Source organism: Crassostrea angulata, chromosome 5 (assembly GCF_025612915.1).
Source record: "Crassostrea angulata isolate pt1a10 chromosome 5, ASM2561291v2, whole genome shotgun sequence".
In the NCBI taxonomy this organism is placed as follows: Eukaryota; Metazoa; Mollusca; class Bivalvia; order Ostreida; family Ostreidae; genus Magallana; species Magallana angulata.
Window position 1 is genome coordinate 38,801,292 of NC_069115.1, and position 17,924 is coordinate 38,819,215.

The window sequence follows — 17,924 nt, forward strand, 5'->3', positions numbered from 1 at the left end:
GCGTCAGTCTTCAAGAACTTGTCAGCCAAAATAAAGTCTAAAGACAAAAAAACTTTGGGATTCCATTTTATTCCCTTCTTTCGTTTTTCAGGAAGTTTATTAAATCATATTAGATTTATAATTTTTCCATTCTTTTGCATGTTTGGATTTTGCCAAACAGAAAAGGCAACTTGGTATGTTATCAAGTATTTTTTTTTCAGAAATCACCTCTCCGACTACCTGGGTATTTTGTAAGCTTGTTCTCTTTTTATGTGAACTTCAGTCTTTTAGAAAGTGCTGTCTAAAGAACTATAAGCTTTACAACGCTATAATAATTAAAATGGAAAAATGAAGAGTACGATTCAAAAGTTGCAAGGAATGCTCAAAATATATAGGGACTAACCCGGCATAATCTCTCCCTTTCTTTGTTATTGAGAATCGGTTCTTGATTAATTGTGAGAAAATAAGTTTTCACGTAACATACTCCGTACCCTTTACATAAAAGGATATTATACTGTATACAAGGAAATGTCCATCCGTTTTATTTTCGCCCTCTTTGTTAGCGGGCAAATTAATATATAGGCAAAACAATTTGTAAACACTAGAGTATCTATATCAAACTGTATCTGCGCGAATTCAGAGCGGGGCAAAGATAATCCATCTTGTAATCGATCAAGAGTTATCGAACCTTGCTGAGGGAGTGACCACTGTAAGTCGAAATATTCACAACGAATTTTTTTCTCTTCAAGTTCTCTAAAAAGGCTTTAAGTTTGTGGACATGTTTAACACTTAAACACTACGGAAAAGAGCTCTGTTTAGAAATATAGGAAAGCATTTAATTGAATGTTAATCTTTGGAGTTTTTCTTTTTGGTCACTAAAACACTTTATACGGAATTTGTTTCAAAAATTCTTGCAAGTTTTCACAAATTCCTGTATAATAACTAGATAACATTGAGATGGTCACCATCTCAAAGGGATCCGCTTAAATAATGGACGATAGTATGAAAAGAATTTCGGAGAATTTTGCTTTGACCTTGACCTATAACGGAGAAATTTCCCATTTGGCATAGAACTTCTAATTTAATCTCATTACCCCTTACATACAGGCATCGTTGTTTAATCTGAGAAAATGGGAAATAATCTACGGTCTAAAAATGATTATAAAGAGATCCGCTAGGACCTTCACATTAACTCGGTTCAAGGTCACAACACGCCACTAACCAATAAACTTTGTTTAAGTAAAGTATTAGCTAAATAGGACCACAGGAGAGTATATATATATGCTCTTAAAAAGGATTTTGCGTGACCTGATATGTCCTTGACATTTGATTTACAAACATGATTCAAGGTCACTGCAAACCCTTTGATCAAAGGCACCATGTAGGTGAAGTTTGAGCCAGACTGGCAAAGGGAGAGATGTGCCTCAGACAAGGATTTTTCATATAATTCTGCTATGACCCTCATATTTGACCTTAAAAGATTGCTTAAAGGTCACGACACATTCTTTCACTTTAAACCTGTTTATGTGAAGTATGAGCCAAATAGGGCTTAGTAGAAAGTATATATGCACTGAAAAAAATTTTTTTTTGGCATGGCATGACCTTAAACATATGATCTTGACGTATAAACTTCATTCAAGATCACTGCATATTTTTTGACCACAGATACTCAGTGAATGAGGCAGATTGGACCTAGGGGAGAGAAGATAAGCCCTAAACAAGATAGACTTTTCTCTTTAATTCTGCTATGACTTTTAACTTTAGACCTAGAAACATGGGTAAAGGTCACTGCACACCCTTTACCAAAAGGCACTCTGTGGGTGAAGTATGAGCCAGACTGGGCCAAGGGGAGAGAAGATATATATGCTCCGAACAAGTGTTCTCGTACTGACAGATGGATGGACAGACTGATCACTATAGGATGTCCGCAGAGTGGGGCCCCTTATAATAGTCCGCAGTCTGTGATTCACAAACAACAAAGCACAAACAGACAAAGCAATTTGTTTAGTGTTTAATCATAATAAATACATATAACTGTACATGTATACTATCTGTCCCTTTCACAACACATCAGTAGTTTTGGAATGTCTTTAGAAGAATGGCGATGTGCTGGCAGCATTCACTGACTACAATGACTGATATAACATCATCCTCTGCCAGGTTCTAACTATTACTATGGGGGTACCTTGCTCAATCCCGTCACATTGGGATCACTATAGCTGGGATCCATACACATCGGGATCCCTATAGCTGGGATCAATACACATCAGGATCCCTATAGTTGGAATCCATACACATCTTTACTTCTATACAGACAGGGGTGTGACAATAGATTGAGGATGCAGATTTCAACTAAGTTTGACTTTCCACGTTTTTCTAATTTGGTCTTCTTATACAATGTAATATCGGAATCGCTAAAACCCAGGAAATTTACATTCAAATGACCACATCAATCTTCATACAAAATCCAGAAGGATTACTTTTGATAGATCATACTGTTAGACTGGGAAAATAAAAAATAGAAAAAAAATTATGGCAAGTTTATATTTGAACTACATATATTTGAAGTAGAGGAGAAATATGCTGAATTAAAAAAAAATCTAGAGAATTATTATTACTCATGTACACAACCTATTCACCAATTACATTCTAGCTGCATTCATTCTTCTTCTACACTTAATGTATAACAAAAATAGTCACAGGACTTCATCTGTATAAAAAACTCCAGACATAGTACAATATACAAGATATGTTCATTATTTTTTCTGGTCACCTTGGGTTAAATTCATCAAAACATCTAAACGAACAAAACTGGCATACACTGCCTTCACTTAAATAACAGTACATACTGTACCTATCATTCCAAAAGGTCAATAGCACTTTTCCACCTCATATGGGAAAAAAAAATCTTCACTTAACCTTAATATTGTTGATTTATGAATTTGTTTATGAAAGTCTGTTTGAACTCGTGTTGAAATCATAAACTTTGCACTGTTCCATGTAGAACTCGTTAACAATCTTACACTCTTTAACAATCAGGTTATGTAAACAATGGGGACTAGAAATAGGAACTGGTAATGTAGAAAGGTTTAACAGTATTCAGTATTGATGGATCAAGAATAATTTAATATCAAAAACAGCTTCCTCAAACCCTCTCCCCCAGGTTTTCCCCCTTTGCTCTTCTCCCTAGAAAACCCACATGATAATAAGCTAATAGACCAACATCTGTTGACATCAACCATTTTTAAATTTTGAAAACTTAGTTTAATACATGTAGCACTTGAATAGCTGGAAAGAAAGTTTAATGCAAAGTTTAAATGCACCAGTAGAGTGTAAAATTTCTTCTTTCTTTATCTGAGAAACTTATTATTTACAGGTGTTTTCTCATGAATGATAATACATGTAGTACATTTACATGCATATATGCGTAGACAACCAATTTTTAAAATGATACTTGTAAAATTCTTATTAAGGCTTTTCTTTTTAAATATGCAATGAGCGAACAATTAAGCACTTAAAAAATAATAAATAGTGCAAAGATTATGTACGAAAGTTTACATAACTTGTGTAAAATGAGAAGCACTTAAATGAAAAACAAATATTATGAATAAAAAAAGTGCAAACAAGCATTTATACGAGAAAAGACTTTTTTGGGGGGTTTGTTACAGACTGCTGTTGATGCATGGTCAATTACCAGTAAGTGGGTATGTTACAACTGAAAAAATCTCTAGCGACAAAATGCCCTTCAACACTAGAACACAATCTGACTTGAATCTGTTTTGACATGTCATAGATCAACATATAGGATTATCTGTAAAGGAGAGAGAAAAAAAATCATAGATTGGTGTAAAAAAAAAAATTAAAGAAAAAAGCTAGCTAATAATATCTACTGTACCTGTTATACGGAGATAGCATAAATAGTGATAATGGTAACAATATGTAAAGGCAATTTTCAACAACAAAATTCTGTATCTGCATACTCTGAATAACAAAACTTTACATAAGTCATGACTAAAATTTGATAAAAATATAATCTTCAAATTCAATATAAGAATTTGGTAAATAATCCTTAATATAATTTGACTTCCAATGTAACATTATAGTGGAGGAAACAAAAAATAGTTCTTAAATACAGAACAATACAACGTACATTGTACAGTGATAATTAACATAACAGGTGCTTGTATGACATGACCAAATTTTGCTCTGAACTGGCCGACAATAAACTCTTGGAACTTCTTTGTCTTTCATTCAACACAGTAAACATGTGCCATTAAACTCCAAAGCATAAAAAGATTATCAGTAATAAGAAGGAACAGACTATGAGAACTGTATTCCACTGAGATTCACAAAGATTTCTTTCTAATAATAGCACTGAAATCCGAAAGCGGCGTGGAAGCACGTGAATTGTTTTTATTAAACCATTCCGACAAGCTCCTATCTGCAGTGTTAATATCCTGGTGCTGGATCCAATGAGATCGCCCCTCAGACATCTCTCTCTCTCTGTTTCAGAACTGGGCCATTTTCCACCTTTCTACAAGATCCCATGAATTTTTTTTTGTTTTTTAATTCGGTCACTTATTATTTCCACAGGAAAGAGTTACTACTGTACTTAATTGGTTCACAGAACTCAAGACAAACAGGGCGGAAAACTTTATGGCAGAAAACTTTAGACATGGGATTCGTCGTTGACCATCTTCTTTATCCGCTTCATTTCCACTTCTGTACTGAGGCGGATTTTCTTCTCTTCGTCAACCTCGTTCACTAAATCTCTGATTTTACGTCCACAAGACGTCTTAAAAGATTCAAAGTCCTGTCGGAGTTTATCATTTTCCACCTTTAGTTCATTGTAAGCTGCTTTTGAAACACTATTGGTTTTAAGTTCCCTGATTTCTCTCTTAAGTTCTTCCACCATTGCTAACAGACCTGAGGAGGCTACAAAGAAAATCCATAGATAGTTATTCATAAGCATGTACAGTAAAGTACAATTTTAACAAAGTGCCATGGACGGCAATTTTGCCTCGTTATAAACGTTATTTGTTATATCGGTTAGCTACACAATGTTTAAATCCCACGGGGAATGAAAATAATTTCACTTTAAGCATCAGTTCATTATAAGTGTGTTTGCTATAAGTGAGTTTACTGTACTGCTTGACAATATGACATTTTTCATTAGTTTTTATTTTTTTCTTTCCAAAGATGAACTAATAAATGTAAAGGAATGCCAAGACTATGGGAAAATGGGAAACTGACAGGCTGTAATCTTATAATTCAAAAAGAGCTCGGGATTTTCTATCACATGTAAAACAGGAAGGAAAGTTTTAATGTATTACAAAAATCTTAGTATGAAATTTAAAAATCAGGGGAACTGTAAAAGTTTGGATAATGTTTATACAAATATCTTATCAACTTATTGAATACAATGTAGTTTGTTTACTCATGATAAGTCCCATCTAAATATGAAGCTACTTTTTACTACCAGGTACTTACCAACACTGGGTTCTGGTGGTCTGGCTGGCAGATTCTGATGCTTTTCCTTGGCTGGCAAAAGCACCTAAACACAAAAGCAGGGAATCTCAAATGAAGTTGACTGATATATATAACAAAGGAAATCTGCATTAGAATTATATTTTCTCTAGAAAAAAAAGAAATTTCTATATTTTGGTTTTTTTCCCAATCACTACAGATAAAATCTAATGCAAAATCTTGAATTTCCAGGTTTGGCAAGTCTAACGGAGTTATCATTCCTTTCAAAAGGGGTACTTTGTCAATGATCTCTGTATGTATCATTCACATTAACCCATAATTTCTAGTTTTAGCTTAACTACCATGCAAGTACTATCCAACTGCTGTAGAAGTACCTGTACTTATATTCTAGCATTTTTAGAGTGCTCAAATCTACTGCATTATTTCATATCCTTACGTACTGAATATCCCTTGTTTAATGCGAGAACTGTAAATTCCTAATTAAACCGGAGGAATTATTATCCGTGTAAAATCGCGAGAAGCACATCTCGTAGATTTAAAATCTTGCTTTAAATTTTCTGACAGATGTAATCTTAAGAAAATATGATAAAAATCTGGTGTTCGCAATTTCATCATCGCGATTTGATGCAAAACTGTTAAATCGCGGAATTAAGTACTTGTGAAAATTAAGGAATCTACAGTACTGAATTCTACGATTCCGCCATTTTACATCAAATAGCGAGAATGTAAAATTGCAAACACATCTTTTATCATAGTTTCATATAGCTTAATACATCTGTCTGAAAAATAAAAACAAGATTTTAAAATCAGCAAGGTGTGCATTAACGATTTTGGCAGATACTAATTTCTTTTATTATACTTTCTTGTCAAATACTGAAATCTGATTGGTTTAGACGCAGTTGATAATCCGTTCTATTACCCTCAGTGTTAGCAACACACTTGGCAACAGGTAACACAATGAATTGTTACATGCGCGTAAATTGTGCGCGTACAGTTCGCCATAGAATTCACTTCATTTTTATATAACAACAGTAAAATTTTCTTTAAAATGAAGACATTCAGTATAATAAAATAAATAGTGCCTGTTTGGGAAGGTAACTGTTGAAATTGACACCCCTCGAAAACCATCGTCAACCTCCGCTTCATGTCGGTTGACAAGGTGTTCTCGGGGTGTCAATTTCAACAGTTACCCTCCCAAACAGGCACTATTTATAGTGTTAAAACAGGAACCTACAGTACTGGCCCACTTACTGGCGGTTCCTCTGCGATTTCTTTGACAGGAGCAGGATGTTTGGGAGTTGGCAACTCAACATCACCATTCCTCTCTTCTTCCTATAAAAAAAGGATATATTTCTTTCAACAAATGACAAATTAGGATAGAGGCAGTTTTATCACAGTGTTAAAAATCCCTTTTCAGGTTTTGATCATTGATTAATAGTTATTATAACTTCAAGACTTGGTGTGTTTTAAGAAATTCAATATTCAATGATTACAGTATTATTGACATTTTTATCAGCATTAGCATAACTGCAGCTAGCATTATGCTCCCACTATATTGTTGTTAAAAAAACCCAAAAACCTACCAAATACCCAATGTTAAAGTTTCATGTTAATGGCTTGGCTTCATGCCCTATCTTAACTGAAAGAATATTTAGTTATTGAACATTGTAAATATCATAAACATGTTCAAGATGGGAAAGCCTACTCTTAAAATGCCTTCTCCAAAAAAGCCTTCTCCAAAATGAATTTTGTTTGTAATAGACTAGCTATATAGCTCCTTTCATCTATTGCCACTGTGTCTCTGTATACATTTTTAAATTGAAAATTGCAAACACTTCAATCATTATTCATTTCTACAAAACAAATAAAACCTGTCCAAAATCCCACCTAATTAATTATATCGCAAAAACAAGTCATTGGCAATTTGGGTTGTGATGGAAGCAAAATTACAAAAGAAAAAAATTAATACATCTTTTAGCTAGTTACTCTGATATAATTATTGCAAGAGTTTTTTGGAAAATGTCACAGCATAGCTACTTAAGCCCAGAACTGTCTATAAATTAGAAGTAGGAAATGTTCCTTTAATATGTAGTATACTGCCAGACTTGTACATATATATATGTAGTGATTCAGCTGCACACTGACCAGGTAGGTAAAGAGGATGTCCATGTAAAAACTAGTCTTTATCAGTAAGTTTTGTAATTTTAGTGACACATTGTAATATCTTTGACACACTGTAATATCAGTGACACATTGTAATACCAGTGACATATCAATTGGTATACCAGTGACACATTGTAATACATCTATTAGTGACACATTGATATACCAGTGACACATAATCAACACTTTGAAATATCAGTGACATATTGTAATATCAGTGACATATCTATTGGTATACCAGTGATACATTGTAATACATCTATTAGTGACACATTGATATACCAGTGACACATAATCAACACTTTGAAATATCAGTGACATATTGTAATATCAGTGACATATCTATTGGTATACCAGTGATACATTGTAATACATCTATTAGTGACACATTGATATACCAGTGACACATAATCACACTTTGAAATATCAGTGACACATTGTAATATCAGTGACATATCCATTGGTATACCAGTGACACATTGTAATACATCTATTAGTGACACATTAATATACCTGTGACACATTGTTAAACTAAAACAGCAAAACACTGTAATTTCATAAAGACACGGCACATTAGATCCCAAATAATTTTTGTACATAGTTATTAACTGCCGACATGTATTCCTTTTATATTAACACTTCTTGCCTAAATACATTTGACTGCATATAAAATGTTTATGTTCTTCACATTATATTTTATCAAATTTGTTTTACAGCTGAGTTAAACTACCGTACCTGTCCATTAAATTATGAGAAAATAAAAATGTTAATGCTTTAAATAAAAAAACAAAACAAACTATTATCCTACATATTATATATTCCAGCTACTGCCTGATATTTCCATGGACACCCACTTTAAAAGTATCAAGAAAAGGGGAACTGATTATTATGTGAGAAACAAAATAAAAAAAATGTTAAGTTACAGCAAAACTGAGTTATTGACTCAAGAAATGGATCACTGGCAGTATACACTGTAGCTTATACCTTCACAAATCTTTTGTTAGGTTTCTGTGAATTGAAAATGTCAAAATGATAAAAATAGTGTCAAGTGTGAAGTCTGTTAACTGGTACTTGCTTACAAATATTCCTAAGTAATGTATTATATTAGACATTCTTTGTTATCAATTAATACATATATATACATAGAAAGTCATAATATCTATTAATAAAAATAGAAAGTGATATATCAAGTCCTGTAATTATAGATATATATTCATATAATTATATATAGTATAGAATTTAAATTATATACATTCACAATAATAATATCTGTATATTAACTTTGTATATCTTTAAGATATCCATTACTTACTGACGAATTATTAAACATAAAAATACCTCAAAATAAAATAGCAATAAGTTAATTATTTTACTGCAAATATTTTGTTTTCATGATTTCAATAGGTAGCACTTTTTTAAAGCATTATTGAAATGATAAATCGGTTGTAATTTTAGTTAAAATAATGAAATTTGAGTTATATCTCTTTTGCAAAGCTTGCAAAAAATATTGAAAATACCTGCTAGCCACATTATGCGTGTATCTTGAATTTTTTGGACTGAGAAACTACAGATTTCTTTTTTTTTTGCCAAACTACTGAATTCATCTTCATGACTGTACAACATGTTGAGTCTCATACACATTACATGTTAAATTGAATTTCAAACATTTAAAAAGTTTGTTTTTCAAATTTTGTAAAATTTTTATCATCAAAGAATTAAAGCAAAATTTTTCCTCAGAGGGATATAGACCTTAAAAGGGCCGAGTCTAAATTTAAGTGCCCATGATTTTGTGCTGTATTTTGTGTTCATGTAGTCAATGGAACAGATTTAACTTTCTTAAGTATTGTGTGTATAATATAAAACCAACATTACCATCAGTGTTTTAGAAATAGTGGTTTTAATATTTAATATGGGTAAAATGACGAAATGACTCTGAAATTGTCATTGACAGTTCAACCATTTCCCAGCACTGTAAAAAAAAAACTTGTAGCAGAAGAGTAACAGGGTTTGAAATTAACAGTCGCCCACCCGCCATTTGCAACTAAGTTTAAGTGTGGGCGATTTGAAAATGCATTTCCAGGGGCCCACATGGCGATTAAAACAATTCCTGATGCCAACACATCTTTTTTCCAAATTTGTCTGAATGTTTCGTATTTTTTTTATTTAGGTTGATCACTCAGACGCTTATCTTTATCTATCTTCACTGTAAAGCCTAAACGTCTTGATGATGAAGACTACTGAAGGTCATTATGAGTCAAGCGTTTCGTAGTGTATCAAGAAACATTACTTTCAAAGCGTCTAACTGATTTCGACAATTGTTATAATATTTCGATTTATGGTAGGCTAATGGTTGTATCAGCCAGCCAAAAGAATAGGATTTTTATTTGTAATAGGAGACGGATTAACCAATACAGATGAAAAGGAACAACAAGACATGTGGTTGATTCAGAAGACTTGAGTTATTGATTTTAGAAAATGAAGTGTTTGAAAATTTTAACAAAAAACGAAATTCAATATGAATGTTTATATATGTACAATGGCATGTTATTAAATGAGATAAAAAAATAAACTCTTTTTTTATCTTATTAAATTAAAAGTGTGGGCAACTAAATTTTGATGTGGGCCCCTCGAAGGACGAAGTTTAGTAGCCAACATGGCTAGCAAAAAATTCAAGTTAGTTTAAAACCCTGAGTAAAGTATGACTCTCCCACATTTTTAAGCCAGTCATGGACATTAACATTTGACAGAGCTTCTAAACAGGTATATATTTCTGTACAAAATCCCTTCTCTACACTATACAGTAAAACACGGTTATAACGAACACGCTTATAATGAATTGATGCTTACAGCGAAGTGAATTTCATTCCCCAAGATTCTATTTCATGTTGTAAACTTGACGGATATAACGAATTACGCTTATAACGAAGTTTAATCGCCCGTCCCTGGGACTTCGTTATAAGCGTGTTTTACTGTATACCATATTGTGCTCAATTTTGGGGTATACAAATCAGTCATCTTTTTAATAAAATTTTTAAGACGGTGCTTTTATACAAAAGCTTACATATATATATATACAGATGTAGAAAAGAAAAAAAAAAGTCCTAGACCAAAAATGTCAAAAAATGTGAACATTTGACACTCAATAGGGTCAAATAAGAAAAATAAATATATTTAAGATGACCCCCTAGAAATCAGGATGGTAAATAGTCAATATTTTAATCTTAAAATAATTGATAGTATCTGAGTATTCCATTAAATCATCTACATTTGATATGATTAGACTCGGCCAAGTTAAATCAAAACCACTTCAACCAAGTCACAAATGACAGCAATGAGTTTTGTTAATCAGAATCAAAAATAAAATACATCACAAAAATAGATAAATAAAATCCTGAAACTGCACATTCAATTCTTTGTTAATTCTGGATTAATAAAGCTGTTAAGCCGCTTACGTTATTCAATATTACTTGTGATGGAGGTCGCTTGGCTGGTCCCTTTGCCCTGTTTGCTGTCAGGTGAACCAGTCTCTCTGAGGTGGGCTCTATTCCATCAAAATGAGATTCTGTCAACAAACCCATCTCAAATCGTTACATGTACAAATTTAAATAGTGTGTAACAAAGGTGATCAAACCTATTGGTATAATGACATCATATCTTCAAACAAACCAGTTGATTTAAAACTATAAAATAATTGTCTTATCCAAATGTCTGAAAACTTGTTAATAAAACTAGCCCTTGAATTAACCTGCTTGAGGTAAATCTTTTTGGTTAAACTTCTTTAAGATAGCTGGATGGTTTTTGTCATTATTACACTAAATTAATCTTCTGAAGATAGAGAGTCTTTTTGATAAAGATATAGGAAAAATGTTCCAAATTCAATGCAAAATGATTGGATTTTTTCTTGAATTTAAATTCTAAGGTATCTCTGATGGGCAACCATGTTGACCATCCAACCTTCTTCAAGTGTAGCTTTACAGTTAACCTGCTTAAGCAATGTCTTTTTGAAGAACCTGCATGAACTTTTTAATTAACCTGCTTGAGGTATATCTTTGTCTTTTTGACTAGGTGGCTCCTCTGAGCTTCGGAGGCCCACAAAATGGGGCTTTCCATCCAATACGGGTTTGGGAGGGTCCGGTTTGCTCGGCTTTTTCCCCACAGGAGGCGGCAACACTGGCTTTTTCCCAGGGAGGAGGGGAGGTCCTGTCTTTACCGGTTCCGGCTCTGTTTAGAAAAAGGAGAATCTCATGAATTCAAAACCAGAGACCATATCTATTCTATTCAGCTGTATAATAACTCTTTAACATTTGTCAAAATTGTCAATGAATTATTTTTTAGTTTTCATAAGAACAAAAATTAAAAGTTCAAACATCATGGATGACGTATGAAATTGAAATGTGACAACTCTGGGTCGGCTTCCAACCTGGTTCTTTCTTTTTGTGCAGTTTCTCTGTGATGTGGTCGGTGACTGGGGGGTGTTTCTGGTCCACTGATTTCTCTTTTTCCAGCGGTTTAGATTTATGCTGATTCGGCACAGCAGACGGGGGAGGGGGCTTCTTAGGCTTGGGCTAGAAAGTAAACAAAACAGTCAATTCCAATCGATTGCTTACAAGTTACAAAGCAAATAAAACAAACAACTTTTGATTGAATTTCCTTGTTAAACAATGGTACAAGACAAATTTAAATGTTTTCCGTATGTAAGATAAATGAGCGTCTGATCCCCGCATGCAACCTACATGTATTAGATCTATAAGTACCGGTAATGCAACAATAAATAAGTAAATACAACCTCAACATACAATGTACATTGTTTCAATTAGCCTCAGTGCAAGGTATTCAAGATACATCCAATAATCACCTTATCAAACTTAACCCTCTCTCTCTCTACCAGTGTAGCAGGCAGAAATCTTACTTTGTATTTTTACCTATCAATAAATGATTTCAAACATCCATTCTTTTGAACATAATTTTATGGAAATTCAGTGTATTACATGTATTTGTGTTGTTCAGTAAAAGGTGTTTGAGAACAAATATCCCCTCCCCCCTTTATTCTATATTATTTGTTAATACCATTGTTAAATAAGCTGCATCAAAATCTCTCTCTCTCTCTCTCTCTCTCTCTCTCTCTCTCTCTCTCTCTCTCTCTCATCCGGCTCTTTTTAAAAATTGTTATCATGCCTAAAGTACACACAACATTAAATTTACCATGAATTTCAAACAACACTAACATGCCACTACAAAAATCAATATTTAGCCATATCATTTTTCATTTAAAAATATGCATAATTTTATTCTACAACAGTCAAGCACTGCTCAGTGCCAATTCTCTAGCTACAGAGTCGCATTCCCCTGTCGTAACTAATGCTTAACTTTCCCTCAACTAATGCTTACTATCAAACATCTAAGGTCATAAATAAATAAATGCACTTATCACCAATATTAAATTAATGTTTACCCTCTGCAGAAAAGCCAAATGTTTAAAAAGCAGTCTCTACAACGACGATGGAAACAAAAATAAATTTGCATGCATGTTACATAATTTAGGTTCATTATCTTGATACATGTATTAGATACTGTAGCAATTTCTGACATGATGGGCAATTGGGCCACATATACTGTATATGGGATTTTCATGCAAGAAACTATGAAATAAAACAAGTTTTTTGGGGTGTGTCAACATTTACATTGACATTATTTTTGACATATTGATAAATGCATTAGGCTTTTACTAGTGAAAACCATTGCACACCTATCAGTAGCACTATGCATATAAATCTTAATAAAACTGTAGTATATATGTACCCCTGGCACATAGTAATCAGTCACCATACTCTGAGAAAGTCAGGCTACGGAAAATTGTTTGTTCTCCTCTACAATATGTCATACAGCCAATTAATGCACATTCATTTGTAAACTTCTCCCCCACTTGGTTTGACTTATTTTTGTTGGGAAAAGCTGGTACAGCATGGTATTTATTGAGAAATCAAAACTTTTTTTGAAATTTTAGTACAGCAAATACAAACTTAAAAGTACTTCAAAAAATGCCAATGTTGTGATTCAGAGAGATTATAACTTCCGCTATTCCTGATCCACTTAATTCAAGTATATCAAAATCAGTTTGATAGTACTACACTTACAACATTTGTTCGAGCTTATTTGTATTTCTGGCATTTCCATCATGCTGAAACTGAGGGAGGGTGTCGGGACAAAGTCATGCATAGAGATACCATATACATGTCCTTTATACATTACACAAAGAGAGCAGGGTATCTGACAATATGTTCCATGTATAGTTTGCAAAATATGAAACATGCTGCGGTGGATAGTGTATAAATCATGATCGGAACAGGAAATATAGTTTTGGTACATGATGGTCTTGCCAATGTGTACTTTTATAATAGTTTAAATTTTTTTTTTTTTAAAGATTTTTTATACTTTCTAAGTGAATAACTTAAAATTAAGGGTTATAATTAAGCAAATTTCATGAAATAATTAAGGAATTCAAGTAGGTTTCATTTTTTGCATAAATAAATAAATAGGTTGTTTAAATACCTCTTCTCAAAATTGTGTATGTATGGTGCTAAACTTTTACCCAAAAATCCCCCTCCTCTAAGTTAATTTGTGGACAATATGACCTTATCCATCAATATAACGGTCACTTTTCTTACTTCCATAAGCATTGATTTCTTGTGACAACTTTATTTATAATAGAGCCTTGAAAATTGGTGTTCATCAAATCATAATGACAGAACATGAATTAACTTTATAATTTAAAAGTTAATGTTTGGAAAGAAAGTTTCCTACTACATGTACAAACAGTGTATAATACAAAAACTATTCATGAAGTTCAGACAATTAAGGAACCTACACGATCAAAATAACAACTGATTCTCTTGAGTAATTTCATGTATTTCCTGTATTCCTCTGTACCTGAACTAAATATAAATGTGTATCTTCCCCAGACTCAGAGGAATATAGTGACATACAGTATCATTGCACCACAAGCACTGCAGACATCGTTTCATATATAGCATTTCCCACACTTGTTAATTTGCCAAATTAATTCTATTGATCAGTGCCGGTGTGATGGGAACGAAAAAGCCTAACTATCATTATACAAACGCCATACACTGCAGCAGCTAGTAGTAAGTGTTAAACAGAACCAAATAAGGCTTTCATAATGATGTGGATAATGGATTTTTTTTTATTAGGGTTATATTCTAAGTTTTATTCTTCCTGTTTCTTTTGTTTCTGGCAAACAAGTGGCAAAGAAAGAGAAGATTTGAGTGTCTGTGTAAGATAGGTGTAATATGAGAGGCGGTAAACATTCTAGCAGTGATACATGGCCGAGTACACTGGTTACCTTATGACTAGAAGCTCTTTGAGACCCCTGCAAAAAAACAGTGGGCAGCACATGGTGAGCGTTATATATTAGGCAGCTAATCCCTTGACACAACACATAAAGAAAAAAAATCCCAAGTAACACTTTGCATAAAGATACAACACTTTGGGATTCAAATCAGATTACAGAAATTTTTATAGTGTGAAGTCATTAAAGTCAACAAAAACAGCAAGAAAAAAAAAAAAATAACATGGATTACACATAGAAAGAAACAGTAAAAACACATATCATGCTTCCATAAAGACAGAACATTAAACGACCAATTTGAATTCCCAAAATGATAGAAAAAAATAAAAGGAAGACTGAATGCAAGCAGGAATACACAAAAATAACTTGGTCACTGTGCTCAAAAATGCTACGCCCATATTCCTTCATGCAAAAGCCTATTATCTAATCTCTTCAGTTATTTTTTTGTTCTTTAGGGTGTTAGGTCAAAGCAGGGCAAATGAAAGTCTCCTTAAAATTGACCTAAGAAACAGTCTATAATTGCAACTCCAAAGAATATTCCATACTTTTTTTTCTTTTTGGAAAATAAAATTTTGTACAAGAACTTTAAAGTCAGATAAAAGAAAGCTATATTTTTTTGTTAATTAAAACTTGATTTTTTTTTGTACATGACCTTGACATTTGAACTTTTACATGACAGTATACAGAATGTAAGGGGTGGCTTAGCACTAGCCTTGACCAGATCCGAGCACAGTGAGAATGGGTGAAAACTCAAATGTTGACCTACTTGTGGTGGTATTTTGTTGCTAGCCAATGGCCTAGAGAATTTGTCTATCCCCTGCTGAAAATATCCATGGCAGTCATCAAGCAAGCATCACAGAAAAGATTACACAGTCAAACAGAAAAGAGGGGTGCATGTATTAAACCAAAAATTTCTGATAAAGATTGCAGGCATTAATTTTTTTCTCAAGTGTTCCTAACTTTCTTTTCCTGCATGCAAATAACATACCCGGTATATGGAAATGAACCTTAAGAGTCTCCTCTCGGGTATTTACATTACACCAAAATAACCATCATTGTGCATAGGTAGAAAAAAACATTCCATCATTTACTTGTAAAACTGCAGTCTGCATAATATATCCATGCAAAGAAAAGATAACTCTTGCACAATGATTTTTTGGGGGTTAAATATTTTTCTAAGTTTACCTCTTCAGCTGGAATGAGTTCTACGAAGTTGTCCGGGAACACTCCGACCTTTCCGTTGAGTTCCCCTTTCCACCAGCCAGCGTCCTCGAGCTCCTTGTCAAGGATCACGATAATTTCATTTTCTTTCAAACTAAGCTCGTCCTCATTGTCTGCACTGTATGAGTACCGAACGACAGCTTTTTCAACAGCGGCTGTAAAACAAAGCAAAATGAATGGTTATACATGTAAATAAAATCAAAATTTGAAGTGTTTTCGTTTCCATTAAAAATGAGAAAAATAAGTTTAAAAATGCCTTCAGTCTCCATCTTCCAAACTGTCGATGGGAATTCAAAGAAGGAAGTAAATTTTTTAACCCAAAGATATATTTTACATACATTTATGGCAACAGCCAAGTATACGTGGAAATAATTTCATAATTTAACAACATACTGTTACATCTAAACAGCCAGCAAGTTTAAAGGGACATATTTTTATAAGTTTTCCCACACTATAAAAATAAAAAACAATGTATATTATGTAGAATTGGTTCCTCAAGAGACTCTTAGTTTGGTAATTATAGCTAAAAACAATTGCTCATGTTGCAAATCTTATGATTTCACAAGGAAGTGCTAGCACAGGAATACCTTGTAAGCACATGGCAGAAACTATAAATATACTGGTATTATGAGATATAAGGAAAAGCCTGATAAAGGTATGGTAATTCTTTATATAGCTTAATAATGTTAGTATCAAAAACTATAATGACATGCAACAAATTCAGGAAGATTAAATTGTGCATGTACTAACTCACCTAGTGCAGACGAAAACAAGGAAATCAGAGCAGATTCCCTTTGAAAATGTTAGCATTAGTAGAGAATTGGAGAGGGTTTGAATTCAGGGCAATGTACATGGTGAATTTACATGTTACTGCAACAATCAATATCGAGGTCATCGTAAATAAATGGGGAACACCCCCAAAACACAATAATGTAAAATAAAAAAAAAAGAAGACGACCAACAAATATTTCTCCACAAAGTTTTAATCCAACAGTAATAATAAACATCAATGTCAACAATAGAACAAAAATCAACAAAGGTCAAACAAACAAACAAACCAAAAGCTCAAATTCATCAAGTACTTACGAGCAATTGGATATGCTTTGTAGTCCATTTCTATCAATTTCTTGGCGACATTCGAGGTCTTATAAAATCATAACATTCTGAGGGGGGCGTTAAAAGAGAGTCGGGCAACAGGACCTCAAGTACCTCTACAGTCTGGAGAGGGTTGTAAAACAACTCCACTTATAATTGATCAACACACTGGTCTAGAGTGTCCCACAGATGAATAAGTAGGTGTACGTGTGCATATATATGTAGTGTGTGTGTGTGTGTGAATATTTGTAAATAATTCAGGTATTGATTAATGATTGGGCTATCCCTGCACACATGGGAAACCAGTTTGACACCTCTCTCTCTCTCTCCTCTCTCTCTCTCCTCTCTCTCTCCGCATTCTATATAGAGACTACATGACTGGTCATTAGGGTACAGATCAAGTCATTTGACTTTCTGCGTGTGGTCAGTGTTTACATAAGATTACTTCAGCGTGTGGCCTGATGAATCATGATAGGTTTTTGTTGCCTCGTGATCAGCTGTTGCAGGTATACAGATAGTCTGTGTACACTCAAATGTAAAGAATTCAGGTGATATTCAAAGCAGGTGGAATTTTTACAGGTATAATAAGCTATCATACGACACTTAATCTAGA

At 33.3% G+C, this 17,924-nt stretch overlaps 1 protein-coding gene across 3 annotated transcripts; it reads right to left on the reverse strand.

The window, feature by feature from the left end:
* Positions 1–1,974: 1,974 nt before the first annotated feature.
* Positions 1,975–17,577, reverse strand: LOC128183308 (SH3 domain-containing kinase-binding protein 1-like). 3 transcript variants are annotated; one of them, XM_052852265.1, is made up of 11 exons: positions 17,303–17,577; positions 16,181–16,371; positions 15,762–15,815; positions 14,990–15,016; positions 12,050–12,194; positions 11,662–11,850; positions 11,082–11,191; positions 8,614–8,637; positions 6,718–6,798; positions 5,470–5,533; positions 1,975–4,914 (listed from the first exon to the last, which is right to left on the reverse strand). In XM_052852265.1, the coding sequence occupies exons 1-11, from the start codon at positions 17,328–17,330 to the stop codon at positions 4,649–4,651; spliced, it is 1,179 nt and encodes a 392-aa protein (XP_052708225.1). In that variant the 5' UTR covers positions 17,331–17,577; the 3' UTR covers positions 1,975–4,648. The 3 variants fall into 3 exon arrangements, with proteins under 3 accessions (XP_052708225.1, XP_052708226.1, XP_052708228.1); XM_052852266.1 differs by lacking the exon at positions 17,303–17,577 and adding an exon at positions 16,473–17,119; XM_052852268.1 differs by lacking the exon at positions 8,614–8,637 and having other exon boundaries at positions 17,303–17,573.
* Positions 17,578–17,924: the final 347 nt, after the last annotated feature.